Source organism: Chelonoidis abingdonii, chromosome 22 (genome assembly GCF_003597395.2).
Source record: "Chelonoidis abingdonii isolate Lonesome George chromosome 22, CheloAbing_2.0, whole genome shotgun sequence".
Classification (NCBI taxonomy): domain Eukaryota; kingdom Metazoa; phylum Chordata; order Testudines; family Testudinidae; genus Chelonoidis; species Chelonoidis abingdonii.
In genome coordinates this window covers 28603684-28626406 of record NC_133790.1, presented here as the reverse complement: position 1 = coordinate 28626406, position 22723 = coordinate 28603684, and the positions used below count along the sequence as shown (strand labels likewise).

General features: G+C 55.1%; 1 protein-coding gene across 1 annotated transcript in view; it reads right to left on the bottom strand.

Annotated features, from left to right (window-relative positions):
• The window catches only part of RTN4R (reticulon 4 receptor), a 132441-nt gene extending 109853 nt beyond the window's left edge, over positions 1 to 22588 (bottom strand). Inside the window, exon 1 of the mRNA XM_032768341.2 lies at positions 22492 to 22588. Coding sequence (XP_032624232.1) covers positions 22492 to 22513 — 22 coding nt within the window. The 5' untranslated portion in view covers positions 22514 to 22588. The remainder of the gene's footprint in view (positions 1 to 22491) is intronic.
• Between the last annotated feature and the right edge of the window lie 135 nt (positions 22589 to 22723).

Here is a 22723-nt window from a genome sequence, read left to right as displayed (position 1 = left end):
CTGCAGGTTTCCCTCCTGCACTGAGGGGCTGCTGAGTACGGTCTAAGAGCTTGGGTGGGGCCAGTGGTGCTCTACCACCCCTTGGTAAGCATGGTGCCCTCTGGCAGGATGGGGTACAGCAGGGGCGCAGCAGGATCCTGCTTGTTTCAAGTCCTTTGTGTGGCATGTCCTTTAGGATACAGCCTCCCCCTCAGGATCATGCCAGGGTGTGTCCTTCTGCAGAGTAGGCTGGAGGGCCCATCCCCTGCCGGGCCAGCTCTGGGGGAGCCAGGGGAGGGCAAGACTGTCCTTTTAGGGGCTCTGTGCCTTTGCGTCTGGCACCGCCTCTGCCCCAGCTATCGGACGGCACCACTCTGCTGCAGCCGCGCTGCCAGGACTCCGTGCTACTGGTTGTCCAGCCCCCATGGCCCCACTCATGGGCTTTACCCAGCTGGGTGATAATGATGCATTAGCAAACCTAACCCACGGCCAGCACCCTGGGATGCTGGGAACAAGGGCAGGCTGCAGGCAGTGGCATCCTGTCCCTGAGCCCCGAGGGCCCCTTGCATACCAATCAACCTCTGCTCCAAACCACCACAGAGCAGCACAGTCAGGAAGGCAACTCTGTTTCTGCCTTGCGCCGCACCCGCATCCCCAGCCTGTCACCACTGGCCTGTTGCTTTCCATGCAGACAGGAGGAGCGAGGAGGGAGGGGGGAAGAACATCCCTCAGATGAGAGGAGAGTGCAGTCCCCAGCAGCACATGCACTGGGAGCTGAGGGCTGTCAATGTTGAAGAGGTTCAGGGATAGAAAATAACTCTCACTGCCGACATGCACACAGTCAGCTGCTATGGGAACAAACGCCGCTCAGCGGGGGAGTGAGACAACTCCCCGTGACCTCACCGAGACTGGAGGGTGCACTGCGGGAGCCTGGCCTGAGCCAAGTCAGAGCAAGTCCTGGCAGGAACTCCCAGCATAGGGTCTGCAAAGGACAAGGATGCTATGCACAGGGGACACCCACAGCTGTGGCTGGGCAGCCTGTTGGGGAGCAGAGAGAAAGTTTTCACCGCTGGTGCTTGCCATCCACAGGATCCCAGCAGTCCCAAGGGACAGTGGAGAGAACCCTGGCCCTCTTCACCCTGTGCACACACCTGGGCCAGAGAAAGCTGATCGCTGTGGTGTACTTTCCTGGCAGTTTGCAGGCAGATTGCATAGGCCCCTGGAATCAAACTCTGATCCGGGTGCACGGTTACAGAGCAAGAGCTGCGGACATGTCAGCCTGCTCTGCGGGGGTGGGGGGCTGCCACAGGACAGGAGAGGGCTGCTGTGCTCAGAGCAACTGGAGAGGAGATCCTGGGAGACGCATATCCGGTGCAGTCTAGCCTGGGGAGACACACAGGTGGTGCATCCTAGCCTGGGGAGATGCACGTGCAGTGCATTTAGGGTGACCAGACAACAAGTGTGAAAAATTGGGACAGGGCACAGGGGGTAATAGAAGCCTATATAAGAAAAAGACCCAAAAAATCGGGACTGTCCCTATAAAATCGGGACATCTAGTCACCCTAGGTGCAGCCTAGCCCCGGGAGACGCACCTGCAGTGCAGCCTAGCTCTCTGAGTAGGGGGCCATGCCCTGCCAACTCCACTTCTCGCTGCCTGCCCTGCCAGGTGCTAATGGAGAACATCACAGCCTCTTCCAAACAGGGAATTCAAACTGTAATTGGGCCTTGGCCGTGCAGAGCCACCGTCCAGGTGCACAGCAAGGGGCGCAGCATGCACAACAAAGAACGATGGCCCCACGAGAGGCGCTGTGAGGAAGCAATCAGGCAAGAGCTAACTAACTGTGAGACAAACCCCGTCATCAGCTAAACAAGAGGAAATCAAATACGACGGCACCAGGGCCATTGGGCTGAGCCTCAGTCCCAGATCTTGGCTTCAGGCTATATTGCACTGCCTCATAGCTCAGATAAGACAGGCCTGCATGGCACGGGGGTGGGAGCCTTCTAAAGAGCCTTCTGGGGCCTCTGAATCTATGGGCCCAAAGTTAGAGGGTTCCTATTGGGTGAGGATGCTCCCAATTAGCACATGGCACTGTCGCCTTAGCAAGGGTTTGGGGCAGAGGGCAGCCAAGCCTGAGCACTAGCTAAATAAACAGGCTTCACAGTCCAAACCCTGCCAGTGGCTGTGATGCAGAATAGCCCACGCCGGTCCCAAAACACACTGCGCTGGTGTCTCTCGTCTCCTCTCTGGAGGGTGCAACTGGAAGCCAGCCAGCCCCTCCCAAAACGTCCCATCCATTTCATCTTGTGTTCTGGTTTAGAAAGAATCAGGCTGCAGCATGCACAGAACTGCTGGGGCCAGGACTCCTGGGTTCATCTCCTAGCGTTGCCACTCATTCTTTCTGGGACCCTGTGCAAGTTGCTTGGGGCTGACATTTTCAATTCCATCCTAAATCTGGGTAAGTCCAGTTTTAAGAACCCAGCTAGCAACCCCTTGGGCATCCAGAAATGGAGGCACCTGAAAGTGAGGTGCAATTGGAAAATGTTGGCCTTCGGCAAACTGCACAACTATCTGTCCACAGAATGATCTACTTTACTGGGCACTGTCAGGTCATTCATGATGTTAAGTCATATGGTTGGGGGGGAACACGTGAGAGAAGGATCAAAAGATTATCAGGCTAAACTGTGAAGTCCTGACTGAGGCAAAACTCACTGACTCCCACAGAGATGGAGTCTTGAGTAACAGCACCAGGCTGTCAGGACTCAGCCCGCGGCGGCTGGGTGAGGTCTGTGATACTAGTGGACCAGGTGACAGCTCATGCCAAGGCCCCTCGGTCTCCAGTGAACACTGATAAATCCATGGCTGGAGCCAGTCTGGCTCACCTGGGTGTCAGTGTTGTTAACATAGGGATTAGAGTTATAAACGTGTTTCATGTTTAAACTTTACTGAAATCTTGTCAATTGCTGAATGCATTAGTCTCCCTTATAATGTCTGTATCTCATGTTATACAGTGATAGTTACGTGCTTGTTCTAACTGTAAATCACCAGACAGGCAAAAAGCATTAGCAAGGGTGAAATACTAGTTTGTCAGCCGAGGTGTTATCTCCTGCCCAACAAAAGAATGCCCATAAACACCAGACAAAACCATTGTGGCACATCAATGGACAAAAGATTTTGTTAATTGCGTCCTGCCCCCCAACAAAAAGGAGACATGCAACTGACTTCCACCCAACGGCTGAATTTGCAGTTCCAAGTACAAGGGGGAAAGGAATACAAAGCTCTATCAAGGAGGAACTGTCTCTTTTATACTGATTGGATTCTAAGGGGCAAGGATTGCTAAGCATAAGCAAAAGATCCCCACTGCTTGGCCTGGGTTAGCCCTAAAGGACATCTAGAGCTTACATATTACAGAGGCTTTGAAACTTGAGATTGTAACTCCTGTGTGTGTGTGTATGTTTACCTGATTTAACCTTGTCAATAACTCTCTTGTTTCCTTTTCTTATTAACACAGCTTTAGCTAGTTTATTACAGGATTTGGCTACAAGCGTTGCGTTTGGTGTAAGAGCTGAGGTGCAATCGACCTGGGTAAGTGACTGGTCCTTTGGGACTGGGAGGAACCTGAATATTGCAGTGATTCTTGATGGAAGGGACCACCTATCACAAAGATAGGCTCCCCTAAGTGGCACGAGAGACCAGAGTACCCAAGGAGGACCGCTGGTGACTCCCTCGTTAGGCTGTTATGGGGCCCGAGGAGTTCACACTTGATGACTGGTGGGTAAAATCAAAGTACAGAACTCACAGCCCATGTAGATTCTGTGCCCTGGTTCCTAATACTCTGTCCTGAAGTTTGTACCCATGCTCTTGAGCCACTGCAGGACAGCTTGGCAATGGGATTTGGAAGGGGATCAGCACCTGGGAGCTGGAGGAAGGGAAGGATGTGACAGCCAAGCTAAGGATACCAAGGGACTTGGATTTATTACAGACAACTGTGCACAGTTGGTTGGCAGAGCGCACGCCAGGCAGATCAGTATTTCTGCCACTCGGCGGGTGAAGAATGGAGTCTATTATAAAAACCATCTGTCTGGGCCTGACAGGTCTTTAAGATGACATCTGAGGAGTATGCAGATTTTGTCTGTTTGTGCAGAGTTTTCCTTTATCCGGGCCAATTTGTGAGTCGAGCACCCGGATGCTTGCCATGCACGTCCCCTCCTCGGCCGTTAGCTGACACAAATTGCGGGGGGAGCAGAGGAAGGAGAGGCAGCTTGGACAAGGCATGTTTTACAATGGGCCACAGTGTCACATTGCAAGAAAAGCAGAATTATAACCCATGTCAGCCGCTTCCAGACCCGCCGCCCTGCCTCCGAGGGCAGGGGACTTGGAGGTGTCACAAAAGCACCTGCCGGCAATCCCTGGGGCTCCCCGTGCTGTCTGGGAACCGGGGCTTGAGGAGACATGAGACCCAAGGTCATCCAGAGATGAAGAGAAGCAGCCCTGGTAAAACGGGGTCACTTTGTTTCATTGGCAGAGCTTGCTGGCACCTGCTATCGCATGGGTGCTTTGGAAATGAGCATGTCTAGCCCGGCCTGCCTGGCAGTGCACCGGAGGCGGTGGTGGTTGGGGTTCTGAGGAGCTTGGAAGCAATGTTTGCCTCCACAGGGGCTGCAGGTTAGACACAGTCACAAGGGCCCAGAGTGGTGGAAGCGCCAGCACAGCATGCAGGGAAGGGACACGCCTCCTGGAATCCAGGGGCAGCTCAAGCCTTGTCTGGTGATTTCCAGGAGATTCGGGGTGAATGCTGAGGAATCCAGAGGGAGTGCTTCTCAAACCTTGCCCCGGGAACCCAGCCGCCCCTCCCGCTCCCTTCCTCAGGAGCGTACCCTAAGCCCCCTCTCCGGAAGATCTCACCTCCTCTCCTCCGATATGCAGGTTTGCAGCTGCTCAACTCCCCCGTATCCTTCCAACCATCTGAGCTAGGCTCGGACGGGGAGCCGGGGGGAGAGGGTCCCTGAGCACACCAGAGGGCTCTGGCACCGACACTCGCCATTTATACCAGGCTGCGTGAGCAGCTGCTTCCCCAAGCCGAATCAAGCCGATGTCCCCTTTGAAGAGGTGCCGCCCCTGTGGTGAGCCTGGGCCCAGCGGGGAGCAGAGCTGCCCTGCCCAGTTGCTTCAGCATCTCAGTGCCCAGCCATGTCACGTTCCCCTTGGCTGCTCACGCTCTTGTAGATTTCAGTGTCGCCTGCTTATTAATCAAGGGGATTTTAATGTACCTTGTGATGGATTTGTAATGGCTCTTATCTGCATTTACAGGGAGTTGCAGGGGACAGAGTGGGGACTGAACAGTCTCTTAATTAGCAACCAAGCAAATACAGCCCGGTAAGATCTTCTCCAAAGATCGTCGGGGCCGGGTGCTGCCCTCCACAGCCCCGCTGGAGACGGGGATGTAATCGAAAACGGCTGGAAAGGGCACATCCAAAGTAGTTATCACCTGAAAAAAACCACGGTTTACGCTCTGCTGTTTCCAATGCTCCCCGAGGAGCTGGGGAATGAACCTATTTTCCTACTAAAGCGCATCACATGGGCAGCCGGGTGTGCTATTTTTAGGGACGCTTGTAAAGGCAAGCTGCACTCTGGCTTGTTATGGGGGGGTCTGTCCTTAGCGCTGTCCTGAACACGCTGCTTTGTTATGAGACGGTCTCTCTTGAGCGTTGAGTGGCCGGCGGAACCTGATCCCCCATGCTACTCTCCGGCTTGGCTATCCAGGGGATCAGTCGAGAGGGTCATGCTGGTCCATTCTGGCCTTCGTACCTTTCCAGGCCAGCCCCGAAGCCCATTAAAGCCAGCGGAAAGGCTCCCACTGACTCCAGCTGGCGGTGGATCAAGCCCTGCAAGCCCTACTGTAAAGGGAAAGTAGGCAGCTTCTTGCCTCAAGCCCAAGCACTGGGAGCAGCCCTCGGTGCTGTGAAATGTGCCACTACTGACCATGGCTCCCCTCTCCCCAGTTATCTAATAGCAGCGTCACTCCAGTGCCAGCCGCAGCCAGAGAAACATGCTCCACACGTCACCTCGCGTCGGGGACTGGCCTCTGCTGCCAGCGAGCCGAGGCAGCGCAGGGGCCGGGGCAGCTGGGGCTGGGCCGGGTAGCTCCCATTTGCCAGGGGCCATGCTGCCCCACACTGCATGGAGGCACCACGGATTCACACCACCACCCGGCACCACTGGGGTGCATGCTAGGCTGATGCCGCCTCCAAAGCCACTGTGCACACTGGCTAACGGCCTCCAGTGCCACTCCCTCCCCAGCACAGGCCAGCCCCACCCAGACACGTTGAGTCTCGGTTCCTGCAAACAAATTTGCTAACAAATCCCAAGCTAAACATGCACGTTTCTGTGTGGTGTCCAGACGCTGCACAGTGGCTTGAGAGAACGGCACCGTGGGCAGCACACACTGTCCAGCAGCGTCTGTCGCACTCGCCACGGCGGCCCCTAGGTTGGAGGAGAATAAAATATTACCCCCAAGGTAGCAAAAGTTACTGAGCACAACAGGGCAAATGCTAAGCACTCATCCTGCCAGCATCCCTGCCTGCCAGAGACCAACCCAGGCCCTGCCCGGCCAGGCCAGACTGGGAACCCTTCTAGTCCAGTATCCATCTCCCACAGTGGCCAGGGCTGGATGCATCTGGGGAAGGGGCAAGAAACGCCACTGAGGCATGAGTTCCATAAGCTAACTATGTCCACCTAAAGTAATCACTTTTTATCAGCTTTAAATGCATTGCCTTTTGATTTCACTGTATGCCCCCATGTTGTCTGGGGGAAGGGGCCGATCTATCTTCTCTGTGCCATTCACTATTGCGTCTTCCGCTCTTCTGTCCCCTCTGGTTCATCGCCTTACTGCAGCAAACAGTCCCAGGGTTTCTGATTTCCCTCCACAGTGAACTCGCTTCCTCTCTCGGATCACTTTAGCACGAAGATGGGCGCCAGTGTCTATTTTGAGATCAGGTGACCAGAAGTACATACAATACCCCCAAAGGACAGCATACCATTAACGAACAAGGAGGCATTCTGGTTTCTTGGGGTTCCTTTCTGGATACACGAACATTCTGCCTGGGGGCGCGCTCTGAGCAGAGGTTTCTTGGGAGGGCACAGGAGTTACAGACCATCTAAAACCCAGCAATAGGAACAAGGAGATGGAAATAATCCATCCAGTGCGCACTGCTTTGCATTGATCAGCTCGGAAATTCCTCTGCCATCATGTTGCCCATTCACCAACCTTGGTTAGTTCTCTCCAACAGCCCTCAAAGTCTCCTCTCGTTTCAATTAACCTAAAGGCTTGTGCCATCGGTGTACCAAGATTTTGCCCTCTCAGAGTTCACACCCTTTTCTAGATGAGACATCAATCCATTATCAACACCAATCCCAGCACAGATCCTTGAGGTCTCTCGATGTTAACCTTCTGCCATGTTGAATATAGAATTTTGTATTCCCACTCTCTGCTTTCTGTCTCTCAAGGGGAGGGGTAACATTTTGTCATGGATCAGAAACGATGATCACTTAGCTTCCTTAACAGCCCCTTGTTGGGGACTTCGGCAAAAACCTTCAGAAAGTCCAAACATCGCTCACTCCTCCTCTGGTCATGCTTTTGGTGACATGCTCAAAGAATTCTGCAGACTGGAGATGCCCAGTTTTCCTTTACAGAAACCACTAACTCCCATCATATCAGGATCCTTCCAGTGTTTTTATACCCATCTTTAACTATTGTGTCCCAGTGTCCCTGGTGCAGAGGTCCAGCTCACTGCCCTAATTCCCAGGACTGCTCTAAGTTCCTGTCATTTAAAAGACAGGGAAACACATGCTGCCCTCTAGCCCAGCAGCTGACTTTAAGGAGAGATGCCATATTTTTTCTAGCAGCTCATTCTCAAGGCCTGTCAGCACTCTCAGCTGGACCAGCTGGGCCTGGTGACCTGTGGGGCTTTGATTGATCCATTTGTTCCAGATCCTGTTTTTGCAAGGCTCCATCTCTGGTAGGGTCTCATCTTTACCACCTGGAGAGAGTAGGTCTAGGGTAAGCAGCCTCCAGCACGCTCTCTGATGAGGCCCGATGCACATTAAATCAGAAGATGGACAAGTGAGTAACATGATCTTATTGACAGACCAGACGGAGAGCAGGGAAACAGATGTTGCAGGCCTGGCTTTTCAGGGATGTTCAGCACTCACCACTCTGTGGTAGCTGCAGGCTCTCAGAGCCTCTGCCTGTCAGACTCTACATGACCTGCCTGACAGCAAGTCAGTGACAGAGCTGGGCCTGGAACCCAGGCCATCCAGCCCCCGTGCTCTATCCACTAGACCACACCGCCTGCTCATGTCGAAACAGCAGCATGTGCCTCAAAACTACTTTTCTCACCCACAGGCAGGGAGTAGAGGCCAGTGCATGGCTCCTTGGCCCTCGGGGATGCTTGCCACAAGGTCAGAGCCCCCAGCCCTCGCTGGAGCCTGGAAAGCACAGAGCTGTCCATGGCCCATGTGCTCCCAGGTCTCTGCCACGGAAAGGAGGAGGATCTGAATGCAGCAGGGCTGTAACAACTCTGCCCAGACTAGTAGCAACAGGGAGTTACTGCACCCAGGCGGCTGGATGGCTGTGCCACAAGTGGGTGGCGCTCTCCCTAGACTCCAGGGGCGGGACAGCATGCCGCCTGAGCTGGCTTTCGCTGGACCCTTGCTGAAAGTTGCCAAAGAAAAGCGAATGAAGCCTGAACGCCCCCTTACACACACACACCAGCCCTAGATGTGCTCCGTCATGCTCAGAGGGGAGGCGCTCTGGGGATGCATTCCAGGGAACCTTGCACAGCTCCAGCCCGGCTGCTCTCAGAGATTTCTGCATCTGTGGCCTCAAGGCAACACCTATGCCCCAAGATCCAAATTCATCAGAACAAACAATGCCTCCCACAGAGATGCCCAGTGGCAAGCAACGAGAATGCAGCGGGAGAACTGCCCAGACACCATCCCGGGGCATTTACCTCTGAAACACACCATCTCCCCACAACAGGGCAGTGGCCTAGGAAAGGAGAGAGCCTCTGCTCCGGCTGCATTCCATGCCACATACTCATGCAATGAGCACCGGGCCAATCTGCGCGCACACAGCACAACAGCTAGCTGGTCCTTAGCCCAGCCTTTGCTCCTGAATTGCTACAGAGCCTACTCTCCTCCCAAGACGGCTGGCCCCGTCTCCGAAGAGACAGCAAACTCTCCATCTTTGTGGTGAGTGTGGTGCAAAGAGCTCTCTCCTCCTCCGGCTCGCAAAGTAGACACAGACACCCCCTTCCACCAGCGGGGGCACTGCCTCTCTCCAGGCATACGTGGGTTACACACGCCCAGATGATTATGGCAAACAAATCCAAGATCATCTTGCAAATCTATGGGCCACGACCTAGCAAATGCTCTGGGAGATGGCTGTCTCCCAGCAGCATGGCAGGAGCTCCCAGCTGACGGGCTGGAATCCCTGGATTAACTGTAAGACTAGCCAAGCACTAGGAAAGCCAAAAATAAATCCTAGGTGAAGAAAAGCATTTCACCCTGGAAAAACTCGTCCAAACAAAGTCAGTCGCTCCTGGTGACTGCCAAGGGGCAGGGTTGGCTTCATTTATTCAGCAGCTAGTGCAGATATCTCTCTCCAGCCAGAGATATCTGCACTAGCTGCTGAATAAATGAAGCCAACCCTGGGTGCTGATCCCTGGGTGCTTCCTTCCAATCCGTAAGGCAGAGGCCAGCATTCAGAGACAACCCCACTCCTCCAGCAGGGACACCAGGGCCCAGATGGGCACATTCCCACCACACACAGGCAGTCAGCTGTGACCCACCCAGAGTCTGTGGGCCAGGTTTTGGGGAGTGGCTCCACTCCACACAGGACAGGAGCTGTGGCAAGGGCCTGCACCCCCTGGAGGATGAGGACCAAACTGGGGCCGGGGGCGCAGCCCAGATCATTTCTGCCTAATTTCCAGGCCTTGCGTTTCAGTCAGTCAAGGACATGGCAGCATCAAAAATCATGAGTCAGGTCCACAAAAATGGTGAGATTTTTTAAAAACACCTTTACACAGACATGACAATACTGTTTATTTGCCTTCTGCATTTTGAGCCCACAGGAGCCACATTTTCCAGCTCTTCTCCATAGCCGGAAGGGCAGAAATGTACTTTGCATTTTGAAATGCAAGTGAAGATCCTTCCAGAACCTCAGGACTCCAGCATTTGGGGCTTTAAGTACACCACCACCCAATGCCAGAATTGGCCCCAGTGCCACTGGATTTGCTGCCAGGGCCAGATGGGGCGAGGGGCCCCTCAGAGCTGGGGAGGCAGAGGGACGGGGGGATCTGTACAGAGGCGAGTCTAGGCTGCTCCCAGCTCACCTGTCGCAACAGGGTTTAGTGTAGATCGTGTTCAAGATGTGAAATCAGGGAGTGACGAATTATCAACCTGCAGCAAATGGCATCCTCCACAGGGCTTCTAATTCACAGCTCCCACCACAGAGGCGGGAGAGGGAGGGGAAGCCAGGGTGCCGCGGCTGGGCGGAGCATGGGGAAGAAAGCTAGGGAAATACCCAGGATCCAGCAACTAAGCGACACCTGGGCTCCTGCAGGTGGATTGCTGAATGATCAAGGCAATACCTGGGAAGGGAGAGGGCAGCGCCAGTCACTGCTGAGAGACAGCCAAGCCCCTGCAGAACACACGGCCTGGTAGTTCACAGCATGGACGGGTCCCACTCTGCTCCCCTTCCTAGCCCCAGGCGCCCTTCTCCTGCCCTCTCCCCTCGCAGGCTACCGGGGACGCCCACCGGCCAAAGGGGCTTTCCAAGGAGGAGGTGTCATGTTCCCTGAAGCATCTGCCTGCCGTGAGGGATGGAGAGGGGCCGCTAATAGGCCATCTCCACATCAACTTCCTTGTGCCGGAGCGGTTTCTGCGAGCGGTTTCCCACAATCCATCATTGCTTGTGTGGTTAGCATGAGCGCGCAGCATCATGAGGGGCTGCAATTACCTTTATTAATCCCCCTCCCTCCCATCAGGGGATATTAGCTGCAAATTGAGAGAGGTGGCGGGGGAGAAGTTACCGCTCGCGCTAAATCAGGCTCTGACAAGGAACTGACACGTCCCAGAAGTGGCCGGAGCCACATGATGCCGGGCTACACATCAGGGCAGGGAGAAGCGTGCTCCATCCAAGGAGGGCGCACCAAGAATGCAGCCGCATTTCCTGGGCATCTCAAAGCTCCGGGCTGCAGGGAACCTGCCCTCTCCCAGACAGCGACAGTGAGAATCAGGGAATAGATTGTGGAAATGCCTCAGGGACTTTGGAAGGCCCTCTGCCTCGACTGTTACCATCCTCATTCGTGTGTGGGGCCCTCTGCAGCCTAGCGACTTTAAACCTGGTCTAGAGTCCAGGAGAAATCCTTTGGTTCTTTTATGGCAACACATACCCTGGAGGGCCTGGACATGCCCAGGGATTTCAGATGCCAGTGCTCCAAGGTAGCTAAAGCCCCACACTTTCCAGTCAGAGGCACCTTGGGGCAGCAGCACATTCGAAGCAACATGGTGCTGACTCACAGCCACCAAGGCTCATTTTCCTGCCCATCCCTCCCTGCAGAGCACAGTAGCGAGGAAAGCCACTGTGCAGTTGTGTGGGATGTGGCCACATCTTTGTACTGGCAGTGCCGGTCAAAGCTACTTTCTCATTTGTGTAGGTCCTACAAGTTCATTTCTTCTCGCTGAGCATAGGGTCGTGCAATGCTCTGCAGAGAGTACCCCCCTGACTGGACTCAGAGAGCGATACCCAGCCAGGTTGGCTGCTGCTTCCCTCTGGTGACCTGGACGCAGACTTCACCCCTGCAGACTGGTTCAGCATGTGCCTCCTTGCAGAGCTGGGTGCACATGCCTCGACAGATGAGCCAGGCACTTGGTCACTGTTTGGGATTTGTTAAATGCATTTTGCAAAGGAATTCCAGCCTGGGGCTGGGCAGGCAGAGCTGAGGTGCCAGCGGTAGAGGCGGCGGGCTGCGGACTCTGTCTCTGGGCATGATCCCTCTGTAGCAGGGCTATGTGTAACAGACAAGAGACACAATGAGTATAAATCACGCACATGCTCTAGCACAGTGGTGGGCAAACTACAGCCCTCAGGACTGTCCTGCCTGGCCCTTGAGCTCCCGACAAGGGAGGCTTCCCTCGGCCCCTCTCTGCTGTCGCCCTCCCCCACAGCCACGCGGCCGCACGAGCAGCTCTCTGGGCGGTGGGGGTTGCGCGCTTCTGCTGAGCAGCATGGCAGCGTGTCTGGCTCCGGCCAGGCGGCGTGGCTGCCAGACATGCTACTTTGAGTGGCATGGTAAGGGGGTTGAGGGGTTGGATAAGGTACGGGGGATCCTGAGGGGGCAGTCAGGGGACAGCGAGCGGTTGGATGGGGGGGAGTACTGGGCAGTCAGGGATGGGGGATGGGGGTGGTGGGGGTTGGATACTAGCGTGGAGTCCCGGGGTCCTGTCAGGGAACAGCGGGGTGTTGGAATAGGGGTCAGAGGCAGGAACATGGGTGGTTGAATTAGGCGAGGAGTCCGGGGGGGCTGTGCAGGGTGGCATGGGGTGTGGAGAGGGGTCAGAGGACAGAGAACAGGGGGGTGATAGTCAAGGGTCTGGGGGGGGGCGTTCAGGGGGCCAGGGTGTGTGGACAGGTCAAGGGAACAGTAGAACAGGAGGGTTAGATAGTGAAGGAGTCCTGGGGGGGCCGTCAGGGGGCAGGGGTTGTGTATAGGGACAGGAACAGGGGGTTGAAGCGTGGAGTCCCAGGGGTCCTGTCAGGGAAACAGGGTGGATATAGGGGTCAGAGGACAGGACAGGGAGGTTAGATAGGCGGGAGGCAGTCCTGGGGGGGGCTGTTCAGGGGGCAGGGGTGGTGCATAGGGGTCAAGGACAGAACATGGGGTTAGATACGATGGAGTCTGGGGGGCTGTCAGGGGCAGGGATGTGCATAGGGGTCAGAGGACAGGGGGTTAGATAGGTTGAGGAGTCCAAGGGGCCCTCTCAAGGGGCAGGGAGTGGATAGGGGTCACGAGGACAGGGAATAGGGGGTTAGATAGGCGAGGAGGTCCTGGGGGGCTCAGGGGCAGGGATGTGGATAGGGTCAGAGGACAGGACCGGGGTTAGATAGGTGAGGAGTCCAAGGGCCTTCAAGGGCGGGGGGAGGATTAGGGGTCAGAGGACAGCGAACAGGGGGTATAGAAGGCCGAGGAGTCCTGGGGGGGCTGTCAGGGGGCAGGGATGTGGATAGGGGTCAGAGGACAGGGAACAGGGGGGTTAGATAGGTGAGGTGTCCAAGGGGCCTGTCAAGGGACGGGGGTGTGGATAGGGGGTCAGAGGACAGAAGGGGTTGGATGGGTCAGGGGTTTTGAGGGGGGCAGTCACGGGCGGGAAGTGGGAAGGGCGGATAGGGGGCAGGGGCCAGGCTGCTGGGGAGGCGCAACCTTCCCTACCCGGCCCTCCATACAGTTTTGCAACCCCAATGTGGCCCTCATGCCAAAAAGTTCCCCACCCCTGCTCTAGCGTGTGTCCTTCTCCTCCAGAGCCACCAGCCTCTGCCACGCAAGCTAGAGGAGAACTCCCTTAGCGTGCAGCAATAGCAGGCTTATTATCATCCCTGGGGCCCCATCTCTCTCTTATTCAAACAACGACCCCCACCCCCAGAAAGGGCCATTCCTCATGCACTGGTGCTCACAGTCCTAGGAGTAAGGCCTTGTGCTTGCTGAGGGCCCAAGCCTACACTACCGCCCACCCCGAGTTTTGATAGGCCTGTTCTCCCTGCAGGAAGCATCTCCTCTCCCTTACTCGCGGCTTCCTTCTCGCCCTGCTCTCAACGGCTCGGTGCCCCAGGGCTCTGGAAGGCTCTGCCCATTGGCAAAACACAGGCCCCTCCACCTTCTGGGGCTCTGATCCCCGCTCCACAGCGGGGTAGGGGGCATACAGTGCAGCGACAGGAAAGCAGAAGCCCCGCTCAGGAGAGGGCCCTGCAGCTCCCCAGTTCCCAGGATTGGCACCAAGCACCAGGGAACATAGCCAAACCAACCCAGAGGACCCCTGGCTCCTCTGAATGGCGTGCAGGCTGCAGCCGCCCCTTCTCAGTGGGTCAGGAGAGAATGGGATCCAGGGGACAGAAATGAAGGTCTCCCCAGGGTTTAATACAAACAGCTCCAATGCGAGGAGCGGCACCAGAGCACAGCTGTTTGCATGCAGCACAAATAGACTCCAGAAGTGGTAAATAAAAGCTTTCCAAGCATTTCCCACCTGACCAAACGGCTGCTAGTGAATTGTTTGGAGACTGCAGACAGAGCCGAAGGGAAATGGACAGACAGCCCCCTAGTGTAAAGGCAGAGCTAGCAGCATGCGTAGTGCCATGGAAAACACTAGTCACTGAACGGCACTTGCGGGGAGAAGGAGACGCTTCCTGAGAGACGCAGCTTGTGCTCCACAGCCAAACTACAACTTCCTAGACCACTACGCACCCTCTCAGCTGGGGGTGCCCAGGGAAACATCCCAGGCACAAAGTTCCCCACAGCTTTTCAATGACCACTTACATGTGCAGAGAGAGAGACCGGTAATCTCCTTATTTCCTGTTACAGTCTCCAGTGCTGCCTTTTGTCTGCAGAGGTACATAAACTGGGCTGCTGAATTCACACCTTGCTCTGCAGCCCGGACGTGGCCCCTAGATACACAGAAGGGTGAGGAGCTGAATTTAGGGTCTCCAGAGACCCCCGCCATTGAAATCAGGCTGAGCTCCCACCTGATCCACACAACCATTGCCGAATTATGCACGGGGTGCGTTGTATGCAGGTCTCATCATCACTCCCAGCCCTGAGAAAGACACACAACTAAAATCAATATTTAAAATAATCAAATAAGCACACACAGCCGTGAACAGCCATACAATTCACTCCGACAATAACACACGAGCTGCTGAGCCCAGGGCCTTGTGGTAGTGCCAAGAGCCCCAATCTGCCCACGGTCTTCAAAATTTAATGAAAACACACCAGTTTTAAACACTTTCCCAAACCCAGCTCGCAAAATCTGTCACTTTGATGAGAACGATCCCAGTCTCAGACTAATCAGTCACTTTTACTTTCTCTTTAGTACCTAAAGACGCAAATGAACTCCCAGCAAATTGCACAGCTTCAGGAGAAGAATTCAGCAGCCAGATGGTTCTCAAGAAAACCTTTGTTCTTACCAAAAAAGGAGTTAACCAATTTCCCGCACCGAGCAGAATACAGGAGACAATTCCACAAGCCAGGAAAGTGATTTTCAAGTGCAAATTTAAAGGGTTGATTTCTTCCTGTAAGAGCACTACACACACAGAGGGCACAAGATAAGTAATAAATAGCAATAATAACTGATCAGTAAGGCCACATTCTTGCTGCGTTCTCAGTCCAATTTCCCCACACACGCAGCGAAGCAAGGGAAACATGAGGTTTAAATATTAAGCGTAAACATTCATTTGCTTCCCATTCAAGGAGCAGCGTGTGAGTAAAAGGGAAAGTGTGACTGAGATTAAAACATCCATCCAGGCTAGTCCCAGGAAAGGTAAAACTATTGAGCTTTCATCTAGGTGGGGGGGAACAGATGGAGGAGCGGCAGGGGGGTGGAAATTCCAGGAAATGTTGTGAACTTGCACTTAAATACATGAATTAAAGAAAACGGCGCAGAGTTTTGTGAGTGTATCCGATCAGCTGGAATGCTAGCAAAGTTTGTGGCATTTCTCAAGTTTTTCCACTCTGGGCTGTTTGCAAGTAATTCTGCTTCAATTAACAGTGAAATGGAGGAACATGCTGGCTGGGGCAGTGACCTGCCTGGGAGAAAACGTCCCTCATGTGCGACCGGACCACAAGAGATACAGAGTCTCTGTGACCCCCCAAGCAGGGAGGCTGCTGAGCGGCTGCCTCCATCTTTGGCATGGCCCCGAATCCTGACCAAGCCTCACTGGAGTAAACAGGGACATAACTCCCAAGGACCAGTGGGGCCCATAGCAGGCTTCACTCAGGTACCTCCACTGTGATCCCCGCAATCAGACACCCACCAGGTCAATCAGACACCCACCAGGTCAACCTTGGGGCCTGAGACAGCACTCGCCAAAGCCGATGGAAAGACCCTCTTTGGCTCCAGTGGGTTTTGGCTCAGGCACCAGCTCCACACAAATCCCATTTAATTTCTCTGCCACAAGACCAGCAATGATTTCTGCTTCACCAACCCCACACTGTCAAAACTCATGAGCCAGGCCCCCAAAACACCATAAAAATCATAAATGTGGGGGCTATTTGTCTTCTGGTTCTTGAACCTCTCACTCAGGTCACATTTCCCACTTTTCTCAGCAAACACAAGGGCTAGAAACTGATTTTTTTTCTCCTAATGGAAGCTGAGATTCTCACCTAAATCTCCTGACTCTAGGAGCTCGGGCTTTAAGAAATCCATCCCATATCACAAGAGCTGGTGACACCTTTGCTTAGCCCAAGAGCTGAAATATAAGGCCCTAGGACTCTGAGGAGGACAGACCATAGGCAACAGAACACAGCTGATGCTGAAACAGCACCGACCCTGGAACTAGAATGTCACTGCCAAAGAAGGGACCCTCACACATGCCCCCGGCACAGCTACGCCCCCAGGCACAGCCACGCCTGCTTCTCCTTTGGAATAACCAATACCAAGATATGAATAAGTAGTAGAGGCTACTTTGTCATTTAAGGGGAGGCAGGATAGCTGAGTGCTTTGAGCATTGACCTGCTAAACTCAGGGTTGTTAGTTCAATCCTTGAGGGGGCCATTTAGGGAACTGGGGTAAAAATCTGTCTGGGTATTGGTCCTGCTTTAAGCAGGAGGTTGGACTAGATGACCTCTTGAGATCCCTTCCAACCCTATGATTCAGAATCTCCATCCCCTTTGCCCCATGACCTCCAAGTCCATCACAGAGCCTTTGGGGAGACAGGTCAGCACCATTGTCCCCAATTTACAGACAGAGAAACTAAGGCACAAGCGGGTGAAAGACCGAGTCAATGGCAGAGCTAGGAATAGGATATTGGAGGCCCAGCTCCTGGTGCCCTTCTAACAATAGAGCACATATGAACAGTCTGAGCATGTGCAGAATGCCCGGGCACGCTGTGTCTGGCCAAGGTAGACGTGGAGTGCCCATCATCACAGTAGATTGTACACACAACATGGCCATTTTACACGCTGGATTCCATTCACCCAGTGCTGCTTCAGGCCAGGGTCAATGCACTGAAATCTATGGCGTCCCACTGGCCAGCACGGAACTGGAGTTGAGCAGCAGTCAGCCAGGGGTCCGGGGTATAGAATTTGTGCAGAGGACACAGGGAAACATAACAAGACCCAACGGCAGACATATTTGGGGGGCGAGGGAGCCTGTATTAAGTCTTGACTTATTTACACACATGTTCGGAGACTTGCCATTTCCTGCTTTACGCTGTTTATTTTTTCATGGCTCTCCTTGGCCACTGGCCCCTCCCGGAGCTGAAACAGTGAATATTGGAGGCAGGAGGCTGGGATTTGCAGAGTGCAGAATGCAGGACTCTTTGCCCCACACTCACTGGTAGCTGTTCTGGAGAAGCCCCAGAATCCCATACACTCAAACCCCACCAGCCAGCAGCAGCCCCAGAATGCAGCTCCAAACACCCACACTCAAAGCCTTCTACGCAGACATGCATGCTCTCAGGCCTGGTCTACACTAAAAAGTTACACCGCTCAGAGGTGTGAAAAATCCACCTCCAAGCGAACCTGTGGAGCAGGCAGCATTAGGTGAACGGAACGAGAATTCTTCTGTCCACATAGCTACTGCCTCTCAGGGAGGGGGAGCCCAGAGAATCCCTCCCATCGGTGCCGATTGTGTCTACACTAAATGTTCCAACACCGCTGCAGCTTCTCAAGTGCATTCAAGCCCTTCGTACAATTCCCAGCGTTCACAGGCCTCTGTATGGTCGTGCAGCTTCGTATAGCGCCGCCTCTGAGAGGCACAGGATAGTTCTGCTGCGGGCTGTGCCTCCCGGATAAATCAATTCCTTTAGAAACATCAAAGGAGGAGTTTGGCTCCTGGCTCTCAGAGATATGTCTTAATGAAGGCGACAGCAGCAGAAAGCATTTCAAATCCAGGGGGAAGCGAGTACACATCTAATTAAACCGACTCCTTCCCCCCCCTCCCTTTTTCTCTGCTGTGCAGCCTGGATAGCGCTCTTGTGCTGTACTCACAGCCTCTTGAAAAGGAGCCGCTGCACAGCACAATGAGAGGCTGGCACAGTAGCCAGGCACATTGTGTTCACGCTGGCTCAGAGTGGAGCTTTTAGCACAAGCTCTAGTCTCTTCATTAGGGATGCTGACTCCATCCACCCTCCCAAGCCTCCTCCAGTCCAGCAGGCAAGAACCCACACCTTCACCTAGGCTCCAAGCACCGGGTTTCCGCTTCAGCACTTTCTGCAAGCGAGAAGCGGCTCTCCTGGAAGCAGCACAGCACAGAACACCCAGCACCGAGGCAGACGGCAGGAGTGTGCCCAGGCTCCCTTGGGAGCACAGGTACCTGCAGCAAGGGGCGGCTCCCAGGGGGGACTGCCTGGGCTTTGCCGCTCACAGATAGCACTGCCACCACATACACAAGCACAGCAAATAGCAGCAGCAACATGGCATGGGAATGCACACCCGGCCAGAGCGGTCCTTGGGCCCACGCTTCCCAAAGCCCCAACTTTACACTCGGTAGCTCCGGCCTAAGGCTTTTGGGGGCGTCAGAGTAACTAGATGCTACTGGAGGGGCAGTTTTTGCCTAGAAGATAAAGTCATCCCTGAAGGCAGTGCAGTTACACCAGGATTGCCCAGGAACTTGGCCTTTATTTCAGCTGGAGGAACACACGCAGAGGGTGAACGCCAGACAGCCATTTCCACTCTGTCGTCCTGCAGATCCTGCCTGGTCCCGCCGAGCAGGGCGGAGGTCACGCTCTAAAAGGGGACGGGATCTCGGTTCCATTGCAAGCTGCCCTGTCTCTCCGTCCCAGCCTCCCACCCGCTTGGGCCTACAAGCTTCTCCTGCGTAGGCTGCCACAAGGCTCCGAGTCCAGGCCAGCTCAGAGCACCAGGGAGGGAATTAACACAGGACATGGCAGAGTCTGAAGACAGGGCTGGCATGTCATAGCTTATTGATAAGCAGCCCTAGAACACGCTGCTCAAGAGCCAGAGAGCTCACGAGGGTCACAGCGGCTCTGTCTCACCAGATCTAATTAAATCGTTTTCTAGCACAGCCTTTTCCAGCGCTCCTAGTGAGGAAAACATCACCGAACCAAGCGGGTGCACAGTACCATCTGTGCTGATACAGCCCAGCGTTGCAGAGAGCAGCACCAACACAGAGGCTCACACAACCCTCGGATCACAACTTCTGTACATCCAGGTATCCTGTCCCGGTATGGGCCAAAGAACACAGGTTCCAGGAGGAAACGGGGCTTGTGAAATGCCATCCCTGACCCCCTCCCCCCCAATAAATTATGTAACAAAAATTGTCCTGAAAGCAATAAAGAGTAAAAAAAAAAGAGCTGATGAATGTTACCTCCTGGTCAGAGCAATAAAATGCTGCTTATGTCCTCCTCCAATCAATACTTATTCACCAGGCTTAGTTTCTTGGGAGAATCAAGGTTTTAAAACAGCTGTTTTCCCATTGCGGAACCCTGGAGAAGAATGGGGATTTCATAGGGTGGAAATGAAAGGGGTGTTAATAAAGGCTTGATATGAGCTAAGGCAGGCGACGAAAGGCTTTGCTGCCCCAGTTGTGTATTTCCAGATTAGAAGGCCCCTGGGATCCCTGGCAGCTAACTCCAGGGAAGTGGGGGCAGGTAGGAAGGGAGAAGCAGGCAGAGCCCCACAGTTCACTCGCTCAGGGCCTGATCCTGGGAGCACGTCCTCCAAGGTACACCTGGCATTTCACAGTCATCTTCCCCACTCATGTTTAGGACCAGCAGTGGAGGGCATTCAGCACCCCACAGGAGCAGGCCAGGGCTGTCCTTTAAAGGCCCCTGTGCACCTGCCCTGCTTTATGAACAGAGGTCCTGTAGCAGCTTTCCTATATTTAATGTCCTGGCTCTTCACGTGATGCCGATAACTGTTGGGCCCTCATTGCGAGGCCACTGTGCGGAGAGCATGCCCTATGCAGCCTTGCGTGCCGCCACCAGAGAGAAAACGTTCTGCTGCTGCCCCCACCTCTGTGTAGAGCTCTCTGTATCTGGGGCCCAGTGCACCCAGTGCACCCACAGCTCCCTGCAATCGAGTGGCAGGCAGAAAACCCACAGGTAACCACCAGCTTGGTGCCAGGAGTCTGCACACAGCCAAATCCTCGGGGTGCTCAGGATACAGGCACCCATTCAGATATAAGGACATTTGTGCACTAGACCATAATACATCAACGAATAGGTGACTTCTGAAACATCAATAACCCCGAAGGGTCCTCAGCAACCTGCTCTCAAGCATGAACACAGTGGCTGGTTCAAAACTAGATGCAGTTCCAACTCTCCGAAGATGCTGATTGCCGTTTGGACTGGAGCTGGGATGTCTCACTAGAGCATTGCAAATAAGCCAGCCACCGTGTGCCCTCCAAGAAACAACGCTAGGTGATGCTGGGGTCACCCCCAGAAAGGAGGAAGCAACACAGGATTTTGGAGACTGCACACACAGATGGGTTATTAGAGAGAGCTGTGTCACACAGATCCCTTTGACTGGCAGCCTGGACAACACTCGCTTTCTAACCCGTCAATGTCTTTTGATTTAAAAATGGCAACCTGTGGGTGGTTTTCAGCCCTGCCCCGGAGCCGGTGGATGTCTCTGCACCCTGCAGGACAGGAGCACGCTTTCCAAAATGCAGGTCCTTCAAGTTTTACCCCAAGGTGAACAAGCTGGCTACCCTTAACAGCATGAGCCACTGCCCAAGCACTGCCTGCTCCTGGCAGCCATCTCCCTGTTCAGCCACGCAAGGTGCCAGGTAGCCCACGATATCGTGGGGACTGTCTGAGCAAACCAAACAGAGCTATTTTCTGTGGAACGAGATGCTTTTTATTCCTTTGGATGGCAACAGTCCACGGGGTTTTTCTGAAAGCCCAGCAGCACCCTCAGTGGGACCAATTCAATTCCTAACCTACACACCACCCTTTGTTCTCAGACATTTCCCCTTCAGCTAGTTTACTGCCCTTGAAGGATGGACATTGAAATGAGACAAAGTAGGCCAGAGGAACAATTAGTTAAGGATGTATTTGTCACACACTCCCTAACCCTCTAACATCTCAGGCTTTCTCCCAGCCCCGCACATTCACTGCAGGCTCCCTGCATCTCTAGCACTGCCGGGAAACTGCTTCCTTTCCTTCTGACTCCCTGCCCTAGCCCTGATCCGGCTTCCAGAGGCCTGTCACTCTCCCTAGCCCCTTAAGGGGGAATCCGCAAACTTTGCCAAGTCAGGAGAACTTGCCTGTAGATTTCCCTTTGTCCCCCCCCTCGCCTCCCATTCTCAGTCCTCCCTGGGAGGCTGAGCCGGGGATGCTGGTGACTGACTCTTCCCTGCCCTCCCTCTGCTGCGCACCTTCGGCACCCCCTGCCCTTCCTCCCCTCGCGGTGTTTCAATGCCACCCTCCTTTCTGGGGCGCTCGGTCGCAGCCCAAAGCGCCGAGGTTTGGGGGCGCTCGGAGAACCTGCTGCCTCTCTCCCTGCCCCGGTGCTCCAGAGAGGGCAGTGCTGCCCCCGGCTGAACACGGAGCGCTCCGCCGGCACTGGCAGGTCTCGGGGGCTCGCTCCTCGGTTCCCCTACCAGCCAGGGCTTGGCTTCTCGTTCCACCTGCCAACCGCCTCGGTGAGGTCCTGGCTCCCCGGCTGGGAGGCAAAGGAGGCTCCTTCCCCCAGCAGTCTCCATCCCACTCCCGCTGCCCCGGCTCATCGGAGGCAGCTCGGGAGGGGTGCGGGGTGCAGCCTCCAGACGGAGAGCCTGGATGGTGCTGGCCACAACAGACAGCCCGATGCCCTTCTGGTCCCTGACCTAGCGACGGGGGAGGCGGGAGCGGTGGATTCCGGATCCCGGCTGTTCACACCGGCGCTCGGACTCCACAATGGCACAGAAGCGCTGAGCCAGGTGCCGGGGGAGAGAGCAGAATCGGGAGCCCCCCTTCCATCCCCCATTTCTCTCTCCTTGGGGAATAGAGTGTCCCCCTCTTAGCTCCAGCCTGCCCCCGACACCTCAGAGCACCGGCCCCTGCTCTCCCCGGAACTTGGGCCGCATGCCCGGCTCGGACTGCCGGGGCGGGGAGCCCCGATCGCCTCCCAGCGCGTCCCCCGGATCCCGGCTCAGTCCCATGTCCCGGCAGCGGAGGCAGGTGGGTCCTGGCCGCTCCGCGCTCTCCACGGGACTGAAGTTGCCAGCTGGGAAGTTGCTGGAGCCCTGCCCCCCGGTGGCGCTGCGGCCGGGGGTCCCCGCGGTGGGGACGCACCTACCTTCAGCGATCGCCCTCTTCATCTTAGGGGTCGGGGCAGGCTCGGCTTGGCAGGCAAACGGGCGCCGGTGTACAGTCCTCGCCAGCCGGGTCGGCGTGCGAACTTCAGCCCGAGCGCAGGGCGGGGGCTCTCCCGCTGCCGTAGCCGGCGCGCAGCGGGGCAACAAGCCGCCCCGGGGCCGGAGTCAGCATCCAGGCGCCTGCTCCCCGCCCCAAGGCGCACGGCTGGGGCG